This window comes from Botryllus schlosseri, chromosome 10, assembly GCF_051294905.1.
Source record: "Botryllus schlosseri isolate E-star chromosome 10, Bs_hap1, whole genome shotgun sequence".
Classification (NCBI taxonomy): Eukaryota; Metazoa; Chordata; class Ascidiacea; order Stolidobranchia; family Styelidae; genus Botryllus; species Botryllus schlosseri.
The window spans coordinates 23,477,409-23,502,750 of NC_137245.1; the positions used below are offsets into that span (position 1 = coordinate 23,477,409).

At 40.5% G+C, this 25,342-nt stretch overlaps 2 protein-coding genes across 4 annotated transcripts in view; one reads left to right on the top strand and one right to left on the bottom strand.

The window, feature by feature from the left end:
• Window positions 1-2,628: 2,628 nt before the first annotated feature.
• Window positions 2,629-25,342, top strand: part of LOC145448486 (3'-5' RNA helicase YTHDC2-like) — a 31,010-nt gene continuing 8,296 nt past the window's right edge. The window contains exons 1-24 of one of the 2 annotated variants that reach the window (XM_080326874.1): window positions 2,629-3,300; window positions 3,673-3,763; window positions 3,824-3,943; window positions 4,294-4,376; window positions 5,539-5,741; window positions 6,038-6,207; window positions 15,407-15,509; window positions 15,904-16,075; window positions 16,135-16,189; window positions 16,322-16,371; window positions 16,437-16,477; window positions 16,537-16,586; window positions 16,649-16,797; window positions 17,537-17,726; window positions 18,099-18,295; window positions 18,964-19,145; window positions 20,347-20,525; window positions 21,157-21,262; window positions 21,324-21,488; window positions 22,308-22,389; window positions 22,962-23,111; window positions 23,174-23,302; window positions 23,948-24,060; window positions 24,819-24,950. In XM_080326874.1, coding sequence (XP_080183000.1) covers window positions 3,186-3,300; window positions 3,673-3,763; window positions 3,824-3,943; window positions 4,294-4,376; window positions 5,539-5,741; window positions 6,038-6,207; window positions 15,407-15,509; window positions 15,904-16,075; window positions 16,135-16,189; window positions 16,322-16,371; window positions 16,437-16,477; window positions 16,537-16,586; window positions 16,649-16,797; window positions 17,537-17,726; window positions 18,099-18,295; window positions 18,964-19,145; window positions 20,347-20,525; window positions 21,157-21,262; window positions 21,324-21,488; window positions 22,308-22,389; window positions 22,962-23,111; window positions 23,174-23,302; window positions 23,948-24,060; window positions 24,819-24,950 — 3,027 coding nt within the window. In that variant the 5' untranslated portion in view covers window positions 2,629-3,185. The remainder of the gene's footprint in view (window positions 3,301-3,672; window positions 3,764-3,823; window positions 3,944-4,293; window positions 4,377-5,538; window positions 5,742-6,037; window positions 6,208-15,406; window positions 15,510-15,903; window positions 16,076-16,134; window positions 16,190-16,321; window positions 16,372-16,436; window positions 16,478-16,536; window positions 16,587-16,648; window positions 16,798-17,536; window positions 17,727-18,098; window positions 18,296-18,963; window positions 19,146-20,346; window positions 20,526-21,156; window positions 21,263-21,323; window positions 21,489-22,307; window positions 22,390-22,961; window positions 23,112-23,173; window positions 23,303-23,947; window positions 24,061-24,818; window positions 24,951-25,342) is intronic. The other variant, XM_080326875.1, reaches the window with a different exon arrangement.
• On the bottom strand, window positions 7,424-15,318 carry LOC145448488 (uncharacterized). 2 transcript variants are annotated; one of them, XM_080326878.1, is made up of 14 exons: window positions 14,007-15,318; window positions 13,316-13,469; window positions 12,767-12,929; window positions 12,619-12,702; window positions 12,062-12,184; window positions 11,833-11,991; window positions 11,637-11,774; window positions 11,454-11,581; window positions 11,338-11,399; window positions 10,112-10,732; window positions 8,860-9,015; window positions 8,617-8,737; window positions 8,444-8,553; window positions 7,424-7,957 (listed from the first exon to the last, which is right to left on the bottom strand). In XM_080326878.1, exons 1-14 carry the CDS (start codon window positions 14,149-14,151, stop codon window positions 7,680-7,682), a joined length of 2,442 nt encoding a protein of 813 aa, XP_080183004.1. In that variant the 5' UTR covers window positions 14,152-15,318; the 3' UTR covers window positions 7,424-7,679. The 2 variants fall into 2 exon arrangements, with proteins under 2 accessions (XP_080183004.1, XP_080183005.1); XM_080326879.1 differs by having other exon boundaries at window positions 10,112-10,729; window positions 14,007-15,316.

The window sequence follows — 25,342 nt, forward strand, 5'->3', positions numbered from 1 at the left end:
ACACCAGTGGTTCCCAACCTTTTTCGACCCATCGCCCCCTTCTCAAGGTCCACACCGATCATCGCCCCCCAAATTTTGTGCACCGATAATTGGGCATACAGACTCTAAAAAAAAAAAAAAAAAAAGGTCATCTTTCACCGCTCACAGCTGAAAATAACGTTTTTACGCTCCGCATTGCTAGGTGGATGACTAAAAAAAAAAAAAAAAAAAAAAAAAAAGGTCAGCCGTTTTTACGCGTCATCGCCCCCTATCGCCCCCTTCGCTATTTTCGCCCCCCGTCGCCCCCTTTGTCCATTTTCGCCCCCTGTCGCCCCCTTCGTCATTTTCGCCCCCCTGTCGCCCCCTTCGTCATTTTCGCCCCCCTAGATCGCCTAATCGCCCCCTGGGGGGCGATATCGCCCACGTTGGGAACCACTGGTTTACACCGTATCCTATATAACTTCTACGTCAGTGGTCGGGAACCTATGGCTCGCGAGCCATATATGGCTCTTTTGGGCATAAGATATGGCTCTTTTCAAAATTTTTGTTTTTGCTCAATTTATTAAAACTGCAGCAACTTTTTATTGAAACTTCAGCACTACCAGCATAATTATTATTGTGGTAGTATAAACACGTCTTCTAGAGGTTTATACAGTTGCGTATTCAGGGTTTGGGTCTCGGACCCCTATTCAAAATCCTCAACTTTAAGTTTGCTATATCGCCGACGACCAATATCACTCCGGAATTCGATATACCCGCCACGAAATCTTGGATTGCACGATACGTTGATTGATCAAAGAGACTATAGGAGACATGGCGGCGCCTGTATCACAACGCAGTTTTCAAATACACATTTTCTTCCTGATCTTCGGCGAGAAATGAACTGCCGTGAGTGGAAGTGACTTTCACAATTACAAATTCAAATTACTAACAACGCCATAGCTATATCCACGTTATTGATTGATAACGTAGCTTTGTAGTCGCTGTTCAAATCTAGGCGTATTGCGCAACGTTATGTTACCGCCAAATACCTTGAGAATTGAGAAGTATAATCGGAATTAGTGCGATAATTACATTCGATTATTATCAGTAATTATTAATTCAAAGATATGTACTCTGAATTGCGCTATGACAGGTGAGGCATGGCCGTGCCTTAAATATGCCTTACCTCTACTTTCGAGCTTTATTTTCGAACAATTTGGTAGTGAAAATATTCAAAACCTAGTAGACAGGTGAGGTGCTGCCTCGCTTATTGCCTCCCTAACCCCACGTCACTGAAACATTACACATTACAGTGGGTATGTATACTGCTGTATAGTGACCAAGTTTGACTCCACCTACTTATGTCATCATGGGTCCTCGCATTTAAGAATAGCAGCAGGACGAACCTACGATCTCGTAAAACTGAAGATGAAGAAACTCTCAAATTTTGTATGAACAACAATTATTATCAACCAGACTACAAAGCCATCAGGAATACCATGCAACACCAAAAGATGCATTAACTGTAAAAACGTGTAAAAAGTATATTCATACTTTTACGGTTGTCTTCGTCTGTTGGAAATCTAAGTTAATGGTTTGAGCGTCGAAAAATATCACAGGCCACTTGCAAAAGATCTATGTAACTCAAGTTTCGCATACTCATTACACAAATAAGACGATGAGCATGATTATTACGAGTTTTTACAGAGGAGATAATGCAAACGGAAGAATCCCATGTAGTGATTTCGAATTTTCGTCACGTCATGATTTTACAATTGTGACGTAATCGTTGATTGACATGTATGGCTCTTTGGGAGTTAAAATGGAAAATATAGGGTCAATATGGCTCTTCGGACGAAAAAGGTTCCCGACCACTGTTCTACGTATTGCTCTTCGACTAAACTACGGGGGGATGGCGTCCTGCTATTTTCTAAAACGTGCTGTTCGAGAAAACAGAGGATTAGTATCGCCTTTCCATATCAATACTATCATGATGGGAATGAATGCTTATATGCTATCGAAAATTGGATACTTGTTGGTATGCATCAATATTGATCAAGCTCGTCACCTTTCGCATAGCTCAATTTGCACCTTTTCACAATCCATGTGAACGAATTAGGATCGTTTTCACAACTACTTACTTATTACTTACTTGAGTACTTTTAAAGTCAGTCAATTCTACTTCTACTTCAAGTAGTTTTAGGTTGCTTATGGAAGAAGTACTTCTACTCGTACTTTAGTAGATTTTTTTCGTCGTTACTTCTACTTCTACTTGAGTAGCTTTCTTGACTACTTTGACCACCTCTGATAATAGATAACTATAACCTACGTAGGTTAGTTATCTATAGGTTATTGCCGGCAAGTAAAACGATACTAGAATTGTTACGTTTGAGTTTGATGATGTTTTGCATTCAATTTGTATCAAAAGTTACAAAAACAGAGCGAAGCAAGTGTTTCAAAAACAGATGCAAAAACAAATCAAATTTATTTTTCACATTCAGGCAATGAATAATTGCTCTTGCCAAGCCCAACAAGGAATGATAAATTTATAAAAAAAAAATAGTGAAATTGTTTAGACGAAATGTCAGCCATTAAGATGCTTGAAACCGATCCAAATTGTAGATCTGTTACGTTCGAACTTATACTCGGAAAATGATCCTTGCATGCAGAAAAGCCAAATATATTACAGAGAACATTTGCAATTACAATCAAGAAGAGAACGTAGGACAATTTGTTGGAAAACCATGTTTCATGGCTCGTTGCCATTGGATGGAGTATTTTTTGGAAATAAATAAGTCTCGCCTAAAAGTATTGGTGAAAGTATAAGCAACCATCAATGACATATCTGTAATGCATTATTGAAGCTCCTATAACTCCCAAATGTGACATAAGAGGACATTTGGGCATATTTCAGCGTCCGCGGAGGACCATTCAATTTTCCCGACAAAAAGAGATAATCCTCCCAAAATAAGACGTATGGTAGGCGATTCTCAATCTAAGAGTAGGCCTACAATAGATACTCTTTCGTAAAAAGTTGAAATAATCTGCGCCGTAATTCAAAAATCCATGATTGTGTTGGTATTCTCACGCCTGAGTGGTCGCCACAGCGGGATATCGATGTCGTCTGATTTTTGCATCCGCATCTGCAATCTGCATCGTACACATCTGCATTCGCCTCACGCATCCACGACAATTCGCTATATTGGTGCTGTGGGACAGTAAGGATGTCCAACAAGAAAATGAAAGGGAGGGGCAAGGCAGCGCCGGTATGCCTTGACGAGGAAGTACGCATTTCGATCCAGCTTAGTATCGACAAGTTCTTGGAAGGCAGTGATACAGGTACGGTACCGTATACCAATACGGTCTTTGCCATCCTTAATTATTTGTTATTTGATAAAAGAAGAAAGGACTCAGTAAATGAACGCCTGCCATAATTGATTATTTTGGTTAAAAGGGACCGGCCATCTCTGAATTGACTTAAAATAAATATATACCAGCGCCAATCCAATAGATGCAAGTCTGTGACTGTGTGCGACCCTATAGCACTGATTCTAACAAATTATAAGTTGAATCTGGTCAGGGCCATGAAACCTCAAACCCCCAATATCGCTGGCGAGAATCGTCATGTGTAATTTATTGAGTAAAATCAGGATAATACTCTGATGTGTTGAAATGTACCGTACCGTAATTCATATTTTTCATAATTTGTAGAATTGGAATTTCCCTCTTCTCTAACCAACACGGAAAGAGCCTATATCCACCAGCTCTGCCCGCAATTGGGTTTGAAATCAAAGAGCAAAGGGTAAAGACAGGTTGCATCTCTAACCTCGATTATTTCATTATTATTTATTTTATGTTCCAGTAAAAATCCTCACCGACGCGTTGTAGTTTCAAGGAAAGGAAAAAGTGATGCTACTGATCCTGTTTCTGTTTTCTCTTTCGGTCAGAATTCCACAAGAGTTCTACACTCTCTTCTTATGAAGTTAGTGGGTAGCCCAATTGGGTATTTCTTCATCAAGTTTGTGCTGTTTTTTTTGTAATTAATATCATTGATCTGTGTAACCATCAGGACTTTGCGTGTGTTTAATAAGTAAATAAATAAATATATAATAATACATATAATAATATGTAATAAGTAAATAAGCAGAATGTTGATATTCCTCATATAATGACGATTGATGATTTAACGTCCATGTAAGTTGAATAAAAAAATAATAATATAAATATCTCATGGGGTCAATTCTAGTTGATTATATTGTCATAAGATGAGCATTGTGACCAAGAAGGGTTGACACATCTGTACAACTTTTGCAACCTTCCTTTTATTTCCAGATGGCCCGTGAAACTCAAGGAGAAAATGGATTTGCAGCCAAGGTCTTCGCGACTTCATACTAGCTCCTCTCAAGAAAATCTAGGTGAGAAGGGCCTGATCACTTCATTGGTCACAACACCGAAATTGTACATTTTAAAATGTCATTATATTGTTATGTGGTTAATGGTTGTATAATGCTAATGTTATATGACGTTGTGGATAGCTCTCTGGTGCAGCTGATATTGTTTTTATATATAGTTGTCCCACCCCATTTAATGCAAATATAAACAATGTTTCAAACAGGGTTTTAATGACTCGGCTCGAGTCACAATTTTTCGTTGACTCGACTTGACTGGAGTCATTTTCTAAAAAATGGAAAATGAGTCATGCATGACTGGACCAAGTCGTATGACTTGACACATAAGTTGTACTTAACTTAAACTCTCAGGCTTGTAATGACTTGAGTCATGACTTGACTCTAGTCCTACTCGGGTCATGATTTTTTGGTGACTCGACTTGAATCAAGTCATTTTTTCAAATGCGACTCGACTTGAGTCAATTGACTCGACTCAATTGACTCGACTTGAGTCAATTTTTGTATTGACTCGACTTCTACACGAGTCACTGTGCATGACTCGAACCAAGCCATATGACTTGAGACTAGGACGACCAAGACAGACATTTCATTATAACTTCCAAGAATAGTAAAGTCACCACATCATTGATATTTTCTCATATCAGTCCTGATACTTGGGAAATAGGGCCAGAAACTGTTGGGACCGAGGAAAAACTACGATATTGTGAATGCGAATCTTTGTATATCACTCGAGCAAAGTTGAAAAAAAGTGGATTGAACTCAAAATTGAACAGTGAATAAAATGACTTGGACTCGGACTCGAGTCACAACGCTATGACTCGGACTCGACTACTGACTTGGACTTGACTCGGTGGTGAATTGAAACTGACTCGACTTGACTCGAGTCAAAACTATAAAAGCGTGGTTGACTTGTGACTCGGAACCTGTGACTTCGTTACAACCCTGTGAACTCGATACTCAACAGAAATCAATATGATTACGACTCGCACTCGAGTCTTAACACTATTGACTCGGACTCTGACCGTTGCTCCCCGGCTTGGACTCGGACTTACTCGGTGGTGAATCAAAAAAGGCTCGACTGAACTCGAATCAAAACTGTAAAAGTCAAATTGACTTGTGACTTGGAGCTTTGCGATCATGTGACAATTGCAATTTCATATTTTTGTAGGTTTTCGCCCAGACGCTAGTAAAACTAGTGGCAGACTCAACAACGGCATCCCGCAAGTTCCTGTGAAAAGATTACGTTCGGATTTGGACGCGTTTAGAAAGACACTTCCCGTTGCGTCAATGGAAGACGATCTACTTCACGCTATCGACAAGCATCCCGTCATACTCATCTGCGGGGAAACTGGATCGGGCAAGACTACGCAGGTAAGCTTAGTGTGTTATGGAGCAACTGTATATTTATCGCCAATAAATCTATGATATGATGCGGCCCCGTGTACAATGCACCTTGCTGTTGACTTCAATAACTTTGTTCATCCTTTGTTGCCGACATCGACGATTCGTCTGTTGTACTTCTACTCCCACTGATATATCTTTGAAATGGCTACTTCCAATTGTAATTGAGTAGAATTGTATGATGCTACTTGTGCTTCTACTTCAGTAGGGCTACCAATGCCAATGCCGACTACACTTTGACCACCTCTGCGTAATGCGCCTTGCAGATTCCCCAGTTCATTCTGGACGATTGTTCGGACCACGGAGAAAAACGATGCCGAATCATCTGCACGCAGCCGAGGCGTATTTCCGCGGTGTCCATGGCGGAGCGTGTGGCCGCGGAGCGCGGGGAGAATGTGGGACACACGGTCGGCTACCAGATTCGGTTGGAGAGCAGGTGAGACCGCCTTGTTCTGTTTGCGATGATCGCTACGTTGTTTGTGGGCTGGCAATGTAGTCGGTACTTACTTAGGGAACGTCGGTCTGGTCTCTCGCGGCATCAATGCTCAGGTTTCAACACAATTATATGCTGACTAACAGTGTTAAGTAACATGGTAACACTAGTCATCCTGAAGGCTACTTGTATCACCTCTACAATTACCGTAATTTTCCATGTATAATGCGCAAAATTTTACCGATTTTTTGTTCTAAAATCGGGGGTGCGCATTATGCGTGGGTACAACAAGCCTTGAAAAAAATCTCCCTCGAAATAAAACTTGAAATCACACCTTTCTTCATGCTTGATTTCAATCGCGCATCACATTCTGCCATTGTATCCTGCCCAGTAATTCGTATTATCAGTGTTACACGCTACCAAGAGGCATGTTGCCAATTAGCGCGAGTCGTCTGCGCTGCATAACAGCACGCGATCTCCTGTCGAGTTGGTTTGCCGTTTGTATGCGAGCGAAATTAGGTCATTGATTGCTGCACACGCGCAGCAATCCCCACCAATTTATCGGGTCAACGACAGGCCTAAACAATCGCATATACAACAGGCCATGTGCACAAGATATAATTGCTGGCCTAAACAGTCGCATCCCCAACAGTCCTGGTGTGCACGATATAATTGTTCGCCTGAACAATCGCAGGCCTCACAGGCTTTGGCTGGTATCTTCCTACAATCGATTAGAGACAATGCCGTTGATTGTATAATCATTAGCGATCGTTATATCATGATTGTTCGACAGTGACATCGCAAAACAGAATGGCATCGAATACTGAAGCATAATCATCGCTGATAACTTATCATACGCGCAAGTTTGTTAACACGAGAAGCTAGTATAATCAGCTTTACGCATTTACTATTCATGTACTGCGAATGCAGGGTGCGTACTATACATTGGTACAGGTTTTTTCCCAGAATTTACATGCCATTTTAAGGGTGCGTGTTAAACATGGGATATTACGGTAGTTTTGACTTCAAAATACTACTGTCACTTCCAATTTTTAAGATAAATTTGCTGTAAAATGTAAATCTTATAATCAATCGGTCATGAAGATATGTCTTGCAATCTCGAAAGCTCGATTAACGGCTAAAGCATATGTCCCCTCGATAAAATCTGCTTTCTGAAAATACTTGAGTACTTTTCAGACAGTTCATTTATAAATTCCACTTGAATATCCTGTACATAGCAAGTACAGCTTCCTTGTATTAGGCTTATACACTTCCTTGACATGGTGAACACACATATTTGTGGTTTGTTTTACAAATAGCGATCTAAATTCTTCATCCATCAGACTTTGAGTCGTTGAATTTCAGAAGTGTCTAACGTACTTTATAATGGGAGGCAAATAAAAGTTGAGGGTCAACCAGTTGACTCTGGAGATGTCATTTCTGTTAGACTTCTGGGTTTTAGTCGCTTGATATTGTCAACTGCCGACCGTGGACAGTTTATAAATCCGTATTCCAACTTGGTTGGCCTGCCTTATCGCCATTTCCTGTCCAGTGTGTGATATAGACACCGTCTGCGGGCTTTGTAGATTTTTATCGTCTGCTTTAGTGAGAACGTGTCCCAAAAATCTCCCGTCCTGTGCGTATAGTGATATTCGACAATTCCCTTCGTCCGCCACAATCATTCCCTCGCTGCCGTCCGATAACGTCACCGTGTCGATTCCCTCTGGATATTTCAACTCGCCGTCGTATGATCCTGGAGTAAATAATATGCAGTGACAAGAACAACAGGATAGATTCTATTAACAGGAGTAATTTTGGCTCAGAACCGTCATGTGTGTAGAACCAAGACAATGGAACACAGTATTGCACAAAGGTAGCCTAGTCATCATTGGCACCCAAGTAGAAGTAATGTCCATGGTTGTAATCAAGTCACAAGGTTCCGAGTCACAAGTCAATCTCACTTTTTGACTCATTTCAAGTCGAGTCGTGTCGTTGGCGAAAACACTCTAGTTCTCCAAAAATCAGTACATTGTAGCCGACCACCTCTGGTATTTCACCACAACTCAGAGTACAGTATTTTATATTATCTAAATTGAGTTCCTTGATTTGGGATCAAACTAAGACAACGTATGGTTGTGTCGTGTGTCTTACACCCTAGTAAATCTTCAAGTGGATTTCAGTGTGAAGTTATTTGTTGGTTTTACCACTTAACGTCGTTTCGTAACGAAAATTCTATCACCTTTTCCTCCGCACTTGAGTAAAAACGTGCCATTCTTCTCGTAAAGCTTGATGCAGTGATTGTGATGGTCCGACACTAGTATGTTATCGAATCTGTTTGTGGTGATGTACCTGAAATGCGAAGTTATTATCATAATTGCGACTGTATTCTTTCGTCAGTTTCGTTCTGCTCACCTTGGGCTTTTAAACAAGGTTTCGCTTTCGCCGTAACCGCCAATCTGCATCAATTTTGTTTTTGTTGAGCCGTCGTATATGAATACGGTGTGTTTTTCTTGATCGCTGACCAAAATTCGACCTGAAAGTGTAAAAACTCGATGAAATGTACGGTAGGAAATCATTTTTATTGCCAGTAAGATAAGCTGTTCAAAATAGGTGTTAACTGATTATTATTTATGTTAACCCTAACATGTTACTCACTTTGCGTGTCTGTTATTATACAGTTGGCATTCGCCAATTCAGTTTCGCCCCACTTGCTGATCAGTCGGCCATCCCAAGCCCATTCCATGATGAATTTTTTGAACAAGACCAGCACATGCAGCTTTCCCATTTCGGCCATTCCTACCGGTTTTAGCGCTGCAAATAAATAACCAAACTAATATTCTATTTGAATAATATATTCATGTTAAAATAAACTCGACACTTGTCAAGGGTAAAGGTCAACAACTTGGAGAATTTAAAGGAATGAATTGTCTACTAGTTTCTGATGAGAGTCAGGTAGGCCTATATTCAGAGGTGGTCAAAGTAGTCAGAAAGCTACTCAAGTAGAAGTAGAAGTAGCGCCGAAAAAATCTACTCAAGTACGGATAGAGGTACTTCATCCATAAGCCACCTAAAACTACTTGAAGTAGAAGTAGAATTGACTGACTTTAAATCTACTCAAGTAAGTAAGTAGTTGTGAAAATTGTTTTTATGTTTCAACATGTATGTTCTGCAGACAAAAGAACTGAAAGTGTCATACTCGGAATTGAAAGTGAAATACAGATACCACTTCCAAAAAGCGGAAAATATATTTCATGATATTTGTCCATGAAGCTTCAAAGGTGATCTGCTAAAACAGCGGTAACGTTAAAAAAAGCCGGATTTTCCAGATTAGCAGGACACGTCATGGGCTGCTAGATTACGAAATGATGGGTAATTGCTAGATTGCGAAACGGTAGTTTCAAATGTTATGGTGGGCCATCTTTACTTTGATGAAATATTTGATATGGGCGAGAATGCGGTGTGAGCGGAACCAAGCAATCCGATACCTAAATTAGATTCACTTATACTTTTGTGAAAACATATATGTCACTCCATAACTACTGTGCGCGAAGCGCAACAAAATTTCTGGGCTTTACTCGACTTTCATGAATATTAAATGTTGGTACTCCGTGAAAACAGCCCCGAAATTCCTCAGGCTATCTTTTGTATTGGGGGATTAACCTACTTCTGCTTGACAAACTGAAAATAGCAAAAAGTAAGCAAGAAGTAGAGGAAAACTACCTGAGTACTTCCAAAAAGTAGAACTACTTAGTTACTGACCACCTCTGCCTATATTTCATTATGTATTATCATTCAACTGGATATTAAAGTTCTGTACCTCCAAGTGTGTCAAAGACTCTCTATCTCAATAACTAAGATTCTGTTTGAAAGATGTGGAAACGATTCACTATTCAAATTGTTATTGTACCTTGATCCGAAGCGGCTACACGGAAACTTTTCTTGAAGACTCCGTCCCCCTTAAATATCAGGATATGTTTGCTATCAGCGTCAAGCGCCAGCACTCTGAATTTTGTTTTGCTGAACACAATGTGTTGCGTAGGTCCGGTGAATTCGCCGTTTGTCAACACTTTGCCGCGCTTTCCAAACTTTGTACACAGTATTCCTCTTAACGGCAAGGCTGTAGTTTTTAATATCGATGGCTTTTTGTGTTGCGGAGGTGGTGCGGGTGGGGCACTTGGTCGGGAAACTGGTGGTCTTGGGGCTTTTGGTTTTCGTGGCGGTGCACTTTTTGCGCTGCTTCCTATTTCAAATGTTGTCGGTCTTGGTATGTTTCCCATGCTGTTAGACCTGTAGATATTGTCATCTTTGGCAACTGATAGATGTCGCTCTTGACTTTTGGACGCCGGTGCATTATCAAGGGCTTCGTTTAAAGATGCTAGCTCTTTCGCTGTGATGAGTTGTGTTGATCTGTTTGGCGGTTTGGGCCTTTTTTGAGTTGTTGCAGTATTTTTCCTTGGCGCCGCTTTTGGCAATGACAGTGTTATCGCGGCTTCATTGTTGATTGCTTCTTCAGGTTCTGCACTGTCTGCTAACGAATATTTGAATGACGAAATTTGAGGATAGTATATTTCTGTTCTTGAGATCACGGGACACTTGGAAATGAATGATATTTGATTTAGATGAGGCCACTTACGATGATTTTGTGACATAGCCCATGGCACTGAGTTAGATTGGAGGATAAGTAATGATAATGAACGCCCCACAGAATACTTTTGAGGAAGAGGATTGTACTGTCGCAAAGAGGGGAAAAAGCCATAATTTACACTTGAGATCATACAGCAGTGAACTTTTGGTTAAATTATGCTCTGTCAATGATTTTAGCATCCAGTTGAGTGATACACAGGAACATGGCCATTGCTGCACAAGTGCACAAAGATTTACGCTTTGCAAGAGATTTGTCATATTTGCTGGAATAAACCCAATGGATTTCAACTTTCTTTAACATTATCTACTGTCTAGTCTATATTATATTACATGTGTTATGTGTAATGGAATGGCTGTTGCTACAATTTTAACCCATTTTCGAAGGTGGTCTACATAGTTACATGAGAAATTACAGTACTTTCACGTCTTCACCTATGTGTATCCAACCTATAGATATCCCATTTGCATTTGTATTTGTATATAACTCACCTTGTGATACTTCTGTGATCACACCTACCGATGTTTCTTCTTGCCCGTTTGGAATGTTGTATCTGATCAAAAGAGGAACAATATTTCCAGTTCACTTGAACCGATGCAAATCATACCTGATATTGATCAACTCTTTGAGGGTGTCCTTATTCCTTTCAAACAATTCGTTGGTCTTATCTGACAGGTGCTGGACTGTGTTTTGTATCTTCCCGTTTATTGCCAGTAACTCGTAAGGGTTTTCAGCCTGTAATACAGGAGAGTCTGTTAATCGGACCCTTCTACGTTCAAAACCTTTGCACCTCTAAAATTTGACACGACAATTGCGTGCAGTTTTCGATGCATTTTGTCTGCGTCTGTAATCGACCGATGCAACTTTGTATTTTGTCTGAATTGCTGATTTCGACTTCTGCGAGCTTTGCGAGTAGTTGCTTTTTTCTCTAGATTGCGTGAGAGGTCGAGTGGAAATCATTCTTGTAACACGGCGCACCTTCTCACCTGTTTTACGTTGTCTATAATTTTCTGTGCTTGGCTCTTGATGCCTTTTTTGTATTTTTCCAACTTTGCAAGTTCTTTGATTTTTTGGTCTTCTATTTTTTCTGACTCCTTGTTCAATTCAGCCTTTTCCTTTTCAAGATCGAGTTTCAGCTTTGCAACCTATGTTTGACATCGGTTTAGATAAGTTTACCGTGTAGTCGCACTATAATATCTAACTTCTAGCACTCACTGATTGCTTTCTCTTTTCGCTGGCCTCTTTTATGGTTTGTAACTGGTGAGATTTGTGACTTTCGATTGCACAGTCTTTGCAAACTGGCTTTTCGCATTCGCAGCAGTAATGCAACATCTCGACCTATGATGAATAGTGTAACACATTAAACTCATTGCACCGATTTTTTTCATATTGAAAGTCGTTAGCACTCTTACATAGTCAAGCTTGACAAAATAATATTGAGCATATTCTTGAGCCTTTGAGTTTGGATATGCTAATCCATAATAAAAACTATGAAATTAGCAATACACCCAGCCCTCTGAAGGATGCAATATGTGTTACCCCCTATCCAGATGTAGGAGCGTATGGCTTCTTCCAAAGACCAGGTCAGTAAAGCTGGTATCTGTGGCTTCCCCTTGCGCTCAGCATTACCAGAATAGCATGGTGGTGCGAGACTTAGAAAGCCTTTCAAGGCTTTATCTGCGCCAGTGTCATATGCACATCATGCACTTGAAATGTGGATATAATAGATCTCTGTCAACTTGTTCAAGTCAACGTTTTAGTAGAGGACTCACTTGGTGATCTCTGCATCTGCTCAACTGCCGCAGTCTTATTTTGTCTTCATGATCGCCCCGCTCGATTTCATCGATTAACACCACCTGGAATTCGTAAGAAAAATTGAAATCCGGTCAGGTTCCGTTGTTGCTCTGCAACCCGTCACACCTCGTGGTCCTTGGTTAACTTCGTTCTCCGGTGGAAGGCTGAACAACTTGCGCAAAACTCATCGAGGCAATCGAGACATTGATACGTCGCCGTCGTTTTATTTTCATCCGGGCACGTGGTACATACAGTCTTGCCGTGGGATACCGGCTTGTGATCTCCAGATCTGAATATCCATACGATGTCATGATTGAAAGTCTACGAATTTCTTTACTTTTGGATTTTGATTCAGAACCAGATCCAGATTTTGAAACAGGCCTGTGGTGTCACAAATGGAATGGATTCCTGTTTCAGGCTTGCGAACTTTACTACTGATAATGATTTTTTGTTATGCAACTCACACAGGAGGCACGTTCCCAGCGAAGAGAAATTTTTAGAAATTTACGAAGGTAATATCAATTTTTTAGGGTCGAGTGCATGCATAAACGGATCAGATAAGCTTCATCGTATTGGCAAACTTAGCGCATGCTATATTTCACCCCCAAGCCCTATTTTCCACATGATAGATTGTGGCAAATTTCGAGTAGGCCTACTCTCAGGTTCAATACTCACACTCTGGATTTCTTTTGGGAATCGATCATGTCGATCATACTTGAGAATGCAAAATTGTCTTTGAGGCTCACCACTCCTTTCAATCCCAACAAGGTCTTTTCTCTACACACTGGGCATGATATGTATGAGCCGCTGTCCGATCTTTCGCAAGACTCTAGGATTTGATGATCAAATTTTTCTGTTATTCTGTAGTATCAGTGTGAACGAGTGTTATTCTCCATTAAAAGAGGATGGCATACAGCCCAAGGCAGGCCAAAACTACTGTAAGTAGTATGAAACAATTGAAAGTACTCGGGTGCCTTTGAGTAGTTTTGTTGATGGTCTACCACCTTTTTTGAAATTGATAATTTACTTGATACTATGATGATGTGTATCAATATTAGTACAGTATGTAACAATGCTCAAAGCAATATGGTCAGATTTCAGGCTATACATGCCACTACTATCAGAAAGGAAATATCTGGCCCTTTGGTATTGCGAATTTTAATTTCAAGACCGATTTAGCCATATATCTACAAACTACTTCCTACCATGCTCGACAATATTGCAAAGTAGTCAGTAAGAGTTAGTGGAATTCAAACTTACAGTCTGGCAATTTCTAATGTTTTTGTAACTAAATATTTTAGAGAACGAAAATCCTCTGAATGATTGGGTAGGTTATAAAACAAATAGTTACATGTCGGTTACTCACCAAGGCACTCCTTGCAGAAGGTATGCTGGCATTTCAACACTTTCGGTTGCCGGTATGTGTCGATGCATATCTGGCATGTCAAATAATCCGAGTTGATTTGTGAAATCAACGATGTCGGTGATGACGTCTTCTCTTTCAGACTCATTACATTGTTATTGATGATAGACCTTTCTTGAAGTAGACGTAATGGTCTATCGGAGTTAGTTTTGGGGGGATGCGGCTGGATAAGATATGACTGACTAGAATCTTAATTAGCCTGTGAAGCTGGTTATACCAGCCTTGAAATTATCCCCAGCCTATTCTATCTTATCTGCAGTGAATTTCACGATATGTCTATCTTATTATTTCTTGCGTTTTATATTACTACGATTGAACAAAATCACAGTGGCAATAAAATGTTATCACACAATTTACAGCCTACTCCTATTTGAACTTGATATTAACATTGATATATATGGATATTTATAAATTGGTTTAATTTAGTATGCAGCTGAACTGGTAGGTAGTCTAAAAATGGTATGCATCTGCTGTGATGCTACTATTTCCTTTATTCCCAACATTGCACCTATATCAAAATGTAATCGAACTGCTAATTATACTGCACTGATGACATCTCAATCTTGCATAAAATAACATCGCTTGTCTCTAGAATGATGCCACATTGACCTTGACATCTAGTAATAAGTAGTAGTAATCTGAATCTAGAATAAACATTGCCCGTTAGCAGGAAACCGAGTAGCCTACCTTCAAACGCACTTAACGTTCATATGACTGAACAAGGTTCAATGATTCTTTTTATTCCTCGCTTAAGCTCTTATCTTTGATACATAGATTACTCGATGCACGTCAATTTAACAACCATCAAATTTTTTATCCTCGTACCTCAAAGATTAATCACTCGCTATTGATTGAACATTGATCAATATTTCGGCGGTATGAATTTACTAAATCTTAACCAAAGATCTACACCAAATCAAAGCTTATCTTAACTTAGAAGTTGGTTCTTGCCTTGTCTTGCTAGTTGACATTTTAGTGCTTCAGTTGCTTTATCAAATTACATACCCTGAGGCTATTCTAGTAAAGGTAATATCCATTATCCATCAGCTGACATTATCGATTGCAGGGCTATTGCATATCAGTTTTGATGCTGTTGAATTTTTCATTAAAGGTCAATGTCTATGATCTGCTACTATGGTATGCGCCAATGCGTTATATTGCAATAACCGTACCTACTCAGACAATACATTCTTATAGACTGGTTCTTGTCATGAATACTGGTCGACGGTCATGCATTGCGTCACATATTGATCACTCTACGAAACTAATTGCCGATTGAACTATGTGTAACCTACCGCTTCCCTTGGAACTTTCTTGCATCATAAGACATATTCCTATTACAGGGTTTCGCCACGCACTCTTTTAACTTTCTGCACGAATGGAGTCCTTCTGCGTACTTTGATGGCTGGAGACAACTCCCTATCCACAGTAACTCATGTAATTGTGGTAAGTATTACCTTGTTAGATATGTGTTGACATGGCCAAAGTATGTGGCCGTGTAAGTTTGCATACAAAATAGGAACATTTGACCATAGAGCGGGTTGTTTCATTGAGAGATGTATTAAACTGCGCAGTTATTTTACCCTAGTTGGATGTGAACTAGTTTCAGGTGTTCAGGACGCATTGATTTTATATTCGATGCTCTGACAAAGTATTTTGTATATCTAAAAGTATTTTTCCATGCTGGAGAAATCAGTTTGCAGAATGCTGCCCTCGTTAAATACACTTAAGGATAGAAGTAGCTAATTCTTGGTTTTTCTCGACATCAAAGATTCTTGAATTCTATTGGCGCAAATAGATTTTATAATTAATCAACGGTTTCATTACCTTAACACCACAGGACGAAGTACACGAGAGAGATCGCTTTTGCGACTTTCTCTTAATCAAACTGAAGCAGCTGGCGTATTCGCGAACTTCGCCGCGCCACCCCAAATTCAAACTCATCCTCATGAGCGCCGCCCTCGACGTTGATCTCTTTGTCAGTTACTTCAACAACTGCCCCGTCGTTAATAGTGAGTTTCGCCGCCCCTTTGTTGGTGGATTCCGTGGTTTACTAATACGATATTTGTAGTTCCAGGAAGAATGTACGATGTGAAGGAATATTATTTGGAAGACGTGTTGAAAATGTGAGTGTTGATTGCAATTTGATATACCGATTAACATTCGAATGCACTGTTCTGACTCCGCTGAATTTTTTTCACCACAAAGAGAATTACTTATGATAATCGCAAATTAATGCGTGTTAAAATAATGTTCAGGACTGGAAAATTTGGCGATGGGGTGTCGAGCTTGTCGGCTTGGGAGCAACGTAAGTTTGTACGACATTTATTCGAGATTCGTTTATACGTAACGGGATGCGTCTTTCATTCTCAGTGCAATCTAAATCGACTGTTGACACACTTGCCAGCCATCAGGTCGGACTTTACTGCTGCAACGTGAGACTATGTCGCTAACAAGTTGATTTTGTGTTCAGGCAAATTCAACGGAGCCACGCGTTTCAAATAGTTCAGACTCTGTCGACAGGTTTGGCGTTGGCCTATTGTCGTGTGCTTGAGCGTTGTGAAGATATGTCGACGTATTTGAAGGGACTCTTGGAGGATTGAATCGATGGACGACGCGTTGTACTCTTTGTGGCACCGCGCTTCTTCCATGGTGGATGAGACCTGCGATCCGGAAGGCGTCATCGATCCGTACCCCCAAATCTTTCATCTTATCGAGTACGAGAACGTCCCGGGTCAGTTGTGTTTGTGGAACATTTTTTGTGCCTTTCGTTTACCACTTAATCTGGCGCTTGGTGAATTCACCGTGTTGAATTTGGCACTTGGTGCCCCCAATTCAAACGTGCCCCTAACCTCTAACCCGAATACACAAGTTCCGTGTATCACAATTCAGGGTCACATTCATTTTCAAATTATATGTAGAATATTGGCGGGTCGCTCTCATTATAGTAGTAGTTGTTACATTTTTAATCCAAAATTCATCAAGTGCCATCCAAAAATATTTTAGCGTATTTCAATACGAGTATGTTATTGAATCACCAAGTGCCATATACCGCAATTCCCACTCATATTCAGTGAAGCATTCATCTTTCAATACGAGTATGTTATTGAATCACCAAATGCCATATTCTGCAATCCCACTCATAGTCAGTGAAGCATTCATCTTTCAATATGAGTATGTTAATTGTTATTGATTCACCAAGTTCCATATATCGCAATTCCGACTCATATTCAGTGAAGCATTCATCTTCGTATTCATCAATGCAATATTGATGCATCGCTTTCAATGCCAAATTCCCAAAGTGCCCTCTACTACAATTCATGCTCATGTCCAGTGATACATTCATTTTCAAATAGATTGATCGAATATTGATTCGCTTTCATAATAATAATAGTTATTATATTCTAATGCCAAATTCATCAAGTCTCAACTTATGGTAACCTATTTTTGTTTTGTTTCTCTTGGCTTTGCAGTCAATTACAGGCATAGCGAGACGGGCGTCACTGCGCTGATGGCGTCTGCAATGCACGGCGCTATCGCGGAATGCGAGAGATTGATTCTGCTCGGTGCCGATCCCGCTCTGAAAGCTGCTAACGATTGGACTGCGGCGGATATGGCTTTCAATCTTGGCCACGACGATCTTGCCGACATACTGAACACTGTGTAAGTGTCAGTTCGGCTGACTATTAATACTAACCAAGTGGTTCTCAACTGGGGCGCCATTTGGGACGCTCAAGGGTGCCACGGGATAGTGAGATATTAGAGGTTGCCATTGACATAGAACACAGATTAAGGACAGTTGAAAATTTGAAGTAGATCTATTTCCCAAAACTACTTCTCTACTTACAAATTCCAAAATGTAAGAAGTTTTAATTGCAATTGTGTGGAATGCCAGTGGAAGTAGTGCTAAAGCATAACCTTATTTAGTATTAGGGAAAAATAGAAGTACTTGTTGCTGACCACATCTGCATCTTTACACACTAATCGACTGATTTTTATCTTGAGTTGTTATGGAATAAAGTGTATTTATTTTAGAATCTCACAAGGCGACATTCTGCACGGGAATGCCAATCAAGTCGAACCCGCCCAAGATACCGACGCCGGGGCGCTCGAAATGACGGAAGAGGACAGACAGTTGGTGTCCAGGTATCAGAAGGGGTTCGACGACGCCCGCGTTGATACCGATCTCATCATGGAGCTGCTTCTACTGCTCGCTAACGAAAATGATGAAGGTACTATTTCCTAGGCTGTAGTCAATTTGAAAGCAACTGGTTTCAATTTTACCCTTAAGAGGTCATTAACGAAGTACTTAATACGTTTTCAGAGTACTTGAGAGTCCCTACCTACATTATTTGCTCGTGTAGTTATGATTTTAGACTGTTTCCAGCTTTTCAGTTTTTTAATAATAGACCTCGTATATTTGCTTTTTTACTTAGAAATCATTACTACTATCTTTACCTGTGTAAAAATTGATGACGTTACTTCTACTTAGTACCAACGATGACTACAGTGACCCTTTCTGGAAAGGGCATTCGCCCAGGGGTCTGAAACGAAATATTTGTATTTTTCTGGAGTAGGTTTTGCCGTAAGTTTCTAGACTAGTTCCATGTGTACGCTACAGTTTTTTGATCACTATTCGAGTTTTACGTTACGGAAGTGGAAAGTCATTTTTGTGATGGTTTTGCATGACTTTCATGGGTGAAATTGTCGCGACAGCCACATCTACTGGACAGTTTTCAGTTTTTTCTGTGCAAGACTAGGCCTAGAATACTTGCATTTTACTTATTTGGAAATCGTGACGTGTGCTACTTACTGAGTAGAAATTATTAAAGTCAAGTCTACTTCCACACGAGTACCGACCATGGCTGCCTTGCCTTGACCACCTGTGATTTTACCGTAGGGGCGATTTTGATCTTTCTGCCGGGGTACGACGATATCGTGATGCTGCGCGAAAAAATCATGTCCGACGACTATGCGCTCGAGCTGGGCGACATTAAATTGTACGTGCTGCACTCGGGGATGCAGTCCTCGTCAGATCAGAAACACGTCTTCAGGCCGCCTCCGGCTGGATATAGAAAGATTGTGAGTTTTCATTCATTCGTTTATTTAGTATTTGTATCGAGTCCAAATGGCGTAAGACTGCGATAAGATATGATGGTATTAGAACAACTTGGGGTATTCTATTTATTAATCAGATGCCTTCCATGGCGGTTACCAAACTTTTTTGATTCATCGACCTTGGATCAAGCTCGACATATCTTTTTTGCCCCACTGAAAGCTGAAGGTTATCAGTAGGGCAATTTTTTTGACGTGTGAAAAAAAAAGTAAGAATTAGGTCAGAATTGTAGCGTTAATTCAAAAATGTTAAAAAGTCAAATTTTTTTACAACCTGCAATTCGTTCGTACCGTAGATTTTTCACTGTTAAGGTACTTATCATTTGGAGTTTTACAGCTTGTAGCCTACTTAATAGGCCTGCCGTTGTAGACGGCCCATTGTCTGCTCATTGTGAATCATAAACATTCAAATAAAACAAATAGGTTGACGTGGTGCTATGCTCAACACTGTTTAACACATGATAAGTAGTTCAATTGTAACTTTATGAGGTAAAACACCTAATTTGCATACGTTGGGTCAAAATTTGGTCTAAATTAAGTTTTTTAAGATATAAAATGGCAAATTTTGATTTTTTAGGTCAAAATCTTCCGTTTTTTAGATAAAAAGTTGCCCCAATCATCAGTAATGAAGTACTTTACCATAGTACTTGATTAGGCCTCACCTACACCTACCGTACTTTTCGAGTAGGTTTTATTTAATTGTTTTCATTTACTGAGTAGTTTTCTGTATATAATTGAGTAATATATTCATAAATCTGGATATGTTTGGCTGACACTCGTCAGCAACTAGTAGAGAATTGAAAACTTAGTATATCAACAATCGTATCGCAGAATATGACATCATCATGACGTGAAAGTTCCTATAATTGAGGTGAGCAAGCTTCTGTTGGCACACACTAGGTTGGCCGATGTTGATAAAAGTCCACTCCAATTCACATAAATTGAATCTCGATTATTTGATTTTCTGCAATTGCTGATATGCAAAGTTCTTTTCAAGTGTGTACTTGTCGCTGACGATTACCCCTGACGGGTGTCAGTCGGAGATATTAGAGTTTATTTCAAGGTGAACATATTATTCAATCACTTTCGTATGCGTTACAAGCTTTAAAATCGTGACGGAGACGGACTCAAAAGACATCTTTGATAAACATGTTTCTGTGTCCGCCAGATCCTGTCCACGAACATCGCGGAAACGGCGGTCACGATCGAAGACGTCATTTATGTGATCGACTCCGGGAAAGTGAAAATCAAGATGTACGAAGCGTTGACTTCGACCTCCACTCTCAAGTCGGTTTGGATCTCCAAGTCGAGCGCTTTGCAGAGAAAAGGCAGGGCTGGCCGTTGCAGGTAAAACTTTCTTACACGGCGTTTAGAGCTTTTGATGTTTTTCCGGCGCCGACTCGGCGCTACACTATTGCACCTTAGCGGAGGTCAACAGTGGCAAAGCACTTCTCCAATACTGCATCCTCTTCTGTGCTCATTATGTCACATTGTTTCTTGTATACAGGGGCGGTCAAAGTAATCATTCTTGGCACTCGAGTAGAAGTAACCATTCTAGGCTTAGCTGGTCTAAAATTGAAAACTGAAGTAGAAGCAGAATTAATATAAAATAATAAAACTTAGCAAGTAGACAAAACTGCTTGAGAACTCCGATAAAGTAGGAGTTTGCTAGGGTTCTATACCAATACCGAGAAAACCGTTGTCGAGAATGGATATTATCGATAATGGACATTACCGGGAATGGTAATATTCATCCTTCGGGGTGTCCATTCTAGGTAATGTCCATTCTTGGTAATGGAATTCTTGGTAATGGTTTTCTCGGTATTGACTGCACACCATTAATGACTACCTCATTACTGACCACCTCTGCCTGTGTATCACATTGTAGCCTACATTGTGTCTGGAGCGGATGAAAATAATTGCAATACTATAATTATGATTATTATTATCGAGATTTGATTTCTGAAAATGTCTTCAGACCGGGCGTGTGCTTCCACTTGTTCAGCCGGGCGCGGTACGACGCCATGTCCCAATTTCAAACGGCCGAAATACTGAGGACGCCTCTTCACGAGCTTTGCCTGCAGGTTTGCGCCTTGTTAGTTGCGTCGCGATGACGTGTTACGTTACGAGTTGTGCTGTTCGCAGGCAAAGTTATTGACTGCTTCCGCTAAAAAGCGGAGAAGCAAAGGGGATACCGCGGACGGTGTGGAGTCCAGGTCAGACGCGACGGGATCGATAGCCGATTTTCTGGCCAACGCGCCAGAGACGCCATCAAAAATCATGATCGATAACGCGATTACTCTGCTCAAGGTGAAAAGCTGTATGCGCTGGAGTTGTGATGATCTAGGAATGTCGCAGATGGTCAAAGTATCCATTGTTGGTACTGAAGTAGATGTATTAGAAATGAAGTCCTAAATTTTACTCGATATCCGATACTTTTGGAATTGGGAGTGCGTCTGTACGACTAACGTAAAATGTTTAATAACCCTGCTACGAATAGATGCGACTAATAAAAATTGAAGAGTCTACTCATATTGAAATGAACCCGTATATTTTCCGCTGACACTCGTCAGGGGTAATCGTCAGCAACTAGTAGAGAATTGAAAAGAACATCGTATATCCACAATCGCATCAGCAAAATCACCAGCATGAAACTCCGAATAAGAGAGTGTTCAAAGTACTATATTTAGATGGTACACGATTTCCTTTTTTGACACAATTATTGAAAATAAATTCAGTCAGTGTGGTACAGCCGCTATTTTGCCAGCTTCGTATGATAATTTCACTTGGGGTCGATGCAAACGTTACCCGAAAATACTTGTACTTTCAAAATCTATAGATTAACGGGTAATTAGTTAGCCCAAATATATGTAGAGTTAGTAGATGTAATTTGTTATTGGTTAACTAGTATCTGGCTGCCGCAATAATTGTAACAGCAATGCAATCTTTAAATATGAGTCTGAATCCAGTGATCCTGGCCAAATCCAAATCGTGGTAAAGTGACAATGGGAAGGAACAGAAATTCGGGATATTTAACGATTTAGTCAAATCCGCAAAAAATTCTTCTGTTCAAGACTGAAAAACCAGGGATTTGTGCTAATGCGTGGATTTTGTGATTTTGGCGTGCAGACGATCGACGCGTTGGACCCTTGGGAGGATCTATCAGAGCTGGGGCATCATCTGGTGGATTTGCCTATTGAACCAAGACTAGGTAACGTAACGTTGTTATAGGCGAATTTAGTGCAACGCGTTCGTGATAAGAGTTAACTTTCTCGTCTGTCTCTGATTGAGTAAGAGTGCAGGTGTGCCGATTTAGGTGTCATTAGTTCAGTAAGATTTAATGGTACCGGTTGTGGCCACTCGCTTCAAAAAGTTAGCTTTCTTTATGCCAGTCCGTGTCCCGTTCAGTTCTCTGCTACTTAGCAATGCTATTTCAGTCATGAGTATGCCATTTAATATTGCTTATATCATGTCGATTTCAGTGAGATGTGAGCTGTATCAAAGCGTTTTTATATTTCCAGAACTTTTCGAGTAGCTTCCCTGATTGGTTTTGTGTGGTTCATCACTTTAACTTCCTTTCATGATCTCAGTTTTGTCTATTGGAAAGTATCTTGCGTTTAAGGGTTGTTTGACATATGTGAATGTGCTGTGGCTGGGGCTGGACGTAGCGTTTCAAGTCTCTAGCAGTTCCACAAGATTTCTTTTGGGTACTGAAAATATCCGCATATTATTTTAAATGAGAACTCAGTTCTGCAGTCATAGTGCCGTGTCTTGAAATCACAGGTAAAATGGTTCTTTACTCTGTCGTCTTGAAATGTTTGGACCCGGTGCTGACCATCGCGTGCGCGCTGGCATACAAGGACCCCTTTCTCTTGCCGCAAGCCCCGGAGGAGAAGAAACTGGCTTTTCACTGCCGGGGGAAATTTTCAGCAGGTACCATTTGAGACGCGATCCTGTTTTGAATTTATCAATGATCGGCAATGGCGATTTGTCAGGCGCGTTTAGCGATCATATGTGCCTGCTCCGTGCGTTTCAAGCCTGGCAAAAAGCCAGGAGCGATGGTTGGGAGAAATCTTTCTGTGATCGGAATTACCTGTCGCCGGCTACCATGCAGATGATAATAGGTGAGATTTACTATTTCTTTTTGCCCCTGTTGCTGTATCGTCGCTGGAAACCATCTAATTTGGATATAATCCAGTTTTCTTTTCAGTTTACCTTGAAAATTCAGGTAGAAATTCACTAGAAATTCATGCTACGTAGGAGCTTGGAACCTGGTTAATACAAAAGATCTACGTCGAAATAGTGATAGAAGAAAAAAATCCAAAAATGCTAAAAATAGACATAGCACAGTTTGGTTTTCCAGCGACGATATGCAATCTCGCGAGGAGAAAACGCTTATTTAGTTTTATTCACTTTTTTATTAATTGAATATTACTTGATCATAAAAAATCTGCCTACTCCTGTAACGCTTTGTTGCATTACAAACAAGGTGAATTTTCAGCCTCACTGAATCGATGATTTTTTTTACTCATGGAACTGCAAAACGTGAAACGTAACACGCTAACCTTGGAAATGCATTTCTTCCGATGTGTGAAGCTTGGGCCGCGAGATGTTAATAAGTCTCAGATTTTGATCGCGATAAAAAAAGTTTGAGAACCACTGTGCAAAAGTGTCGCATGCTGAAATGTTGGACGACCACAAAATCTCTTGTGGCTTGCTGTGACCATTTGATGTAGACATCTGCCTGACCTTTTCGACTCCATTGCCAGGCATGCGGACGCAGCTTCTGGGACAGCTTCGGGCCGCTGGGTTTGTCCGGGCCCGAGGGGGCAGCGATATTCGGGACTTGAACACCAACTCGGAGAATTGGGCCGTCGTCAAGGTAGGGAAAGGTGGTTACAGGGGTGTAGGGGTATACATCTTGGATATTTATGGAATCCGTCAGGAAGAATATGATTTAATGATTTAGTATTGTCATATCAGCTGTAATCCAGACGTGGCATGATTTTGCTTGGGTTGGCCTTTTTGTGAGAAAATGACGAGTTTCTTAATTTTGCAAACATGCGAAATCTTACTCATCTACTTTTTTATCGTGCTTTTGGTAGGTATTTCTCGTTTAGTGTGCTTGAAATTCGTCCACAGCTGAGTCGGAGCAAGTATTAGTCGCCCCGTGTACTGTTTTAGACGCAAGATTGCGATTTAAAATCTTTGTAGTGTCACACACTAAATAGAGGACATTGAGGGGATTTATCATTCCCGACGATCAATGTGGAGCTGTACGCCGACAGTGATCTTAATGTCAGTTTTATCACCATTCCAAATTTAGAGATGTAAACTATAACTGGTGTTGAACATCTGCTGATCCATCCTTTTCTTCAACAGTTCCCATTGTGCCCCTCCTATGGGCACGTTTTTCCAGGGGCTGCGCTTTCGTAATTCTTAGTATTTTCAAGTCATTTTTCTTCGAAAATATACGTTTTATGTTTGTCCATTGTTTTGGTGAAGTTCATTTGTATTTCTGGATTTGAAATAAGTCTGTGACTAAAACGTGTTTTTTGGCTTATTGTGCCTCACCTTCCCTTCGCTTTTTGCTTGCGAATAGCGGCCGTTAGCGTTAAGGTCTCGGTTTTTGTTCCGCAGGCGGCGATCTGCGCGAGCGCGCATCCCAACGTGTTAAAGTTCAACCGGGACGAGATGAGTTTGCGGTCGCAGGAGCACAAGAAAGTCCGCTTTCACATGTCTTCCGTTTTGTCGAAGCCGAAAGGCACACAAGTACGACCGTTGATCGGGGTTTACGTTTTGCGTTTAACGTCTGTCGGACTGACTTCTGCAGCTTCGGATGGATTTAACACCATGCTAACCAGTAGTGGTTGGCACGCATACTAGGGCGCTTCAAAAATGACTTTTTTTCTCAAATCGTACTGGCTACTTGATAAAATTGTTAGGTTACCTAATTTAAGCCTGCACACAAAATTTGGTTCAATTCCAGCCAGTAACCGCTTTGCTACGGGAGAAGTAAGTTTCTATTTATTACATAAAAATAAATAATGAAATATTTGAAAATTTTCTGTTCACCCCATGAAAGTGTTAGGCTGTCTATAGAAACGATCCTCACCAAATTACGTTCAATTCGAACCAGTGGAAGTGGAGTTATTGCCGTCGAA

Excerpts from the sequence above, each read along its gene's own strand:
- LOC145448488 (XM_080326878.1), bottom strand. The coding sequence starts at position 14,151 with ATGAGTCTGAAAGAGAAGACGTCATCACCGACATCGTTGATTTCACAA. Across the intron at positions 13,470-14,006 it reads CTTCTGCAAGGAGTGCCTTG|AGTCTTGCGAAAGATCGGAC; the intron begins GTGAGTAACCGA and ends ATCAAATCCTAG. Across the intron at positions 9,016-10,111 it reads TGTAGCCGCTTCGGATCAAG|CGCTAAAACCGGTAGGAATG; the intron begins GTACAATAACAA and ends ATTTATTTGCAG.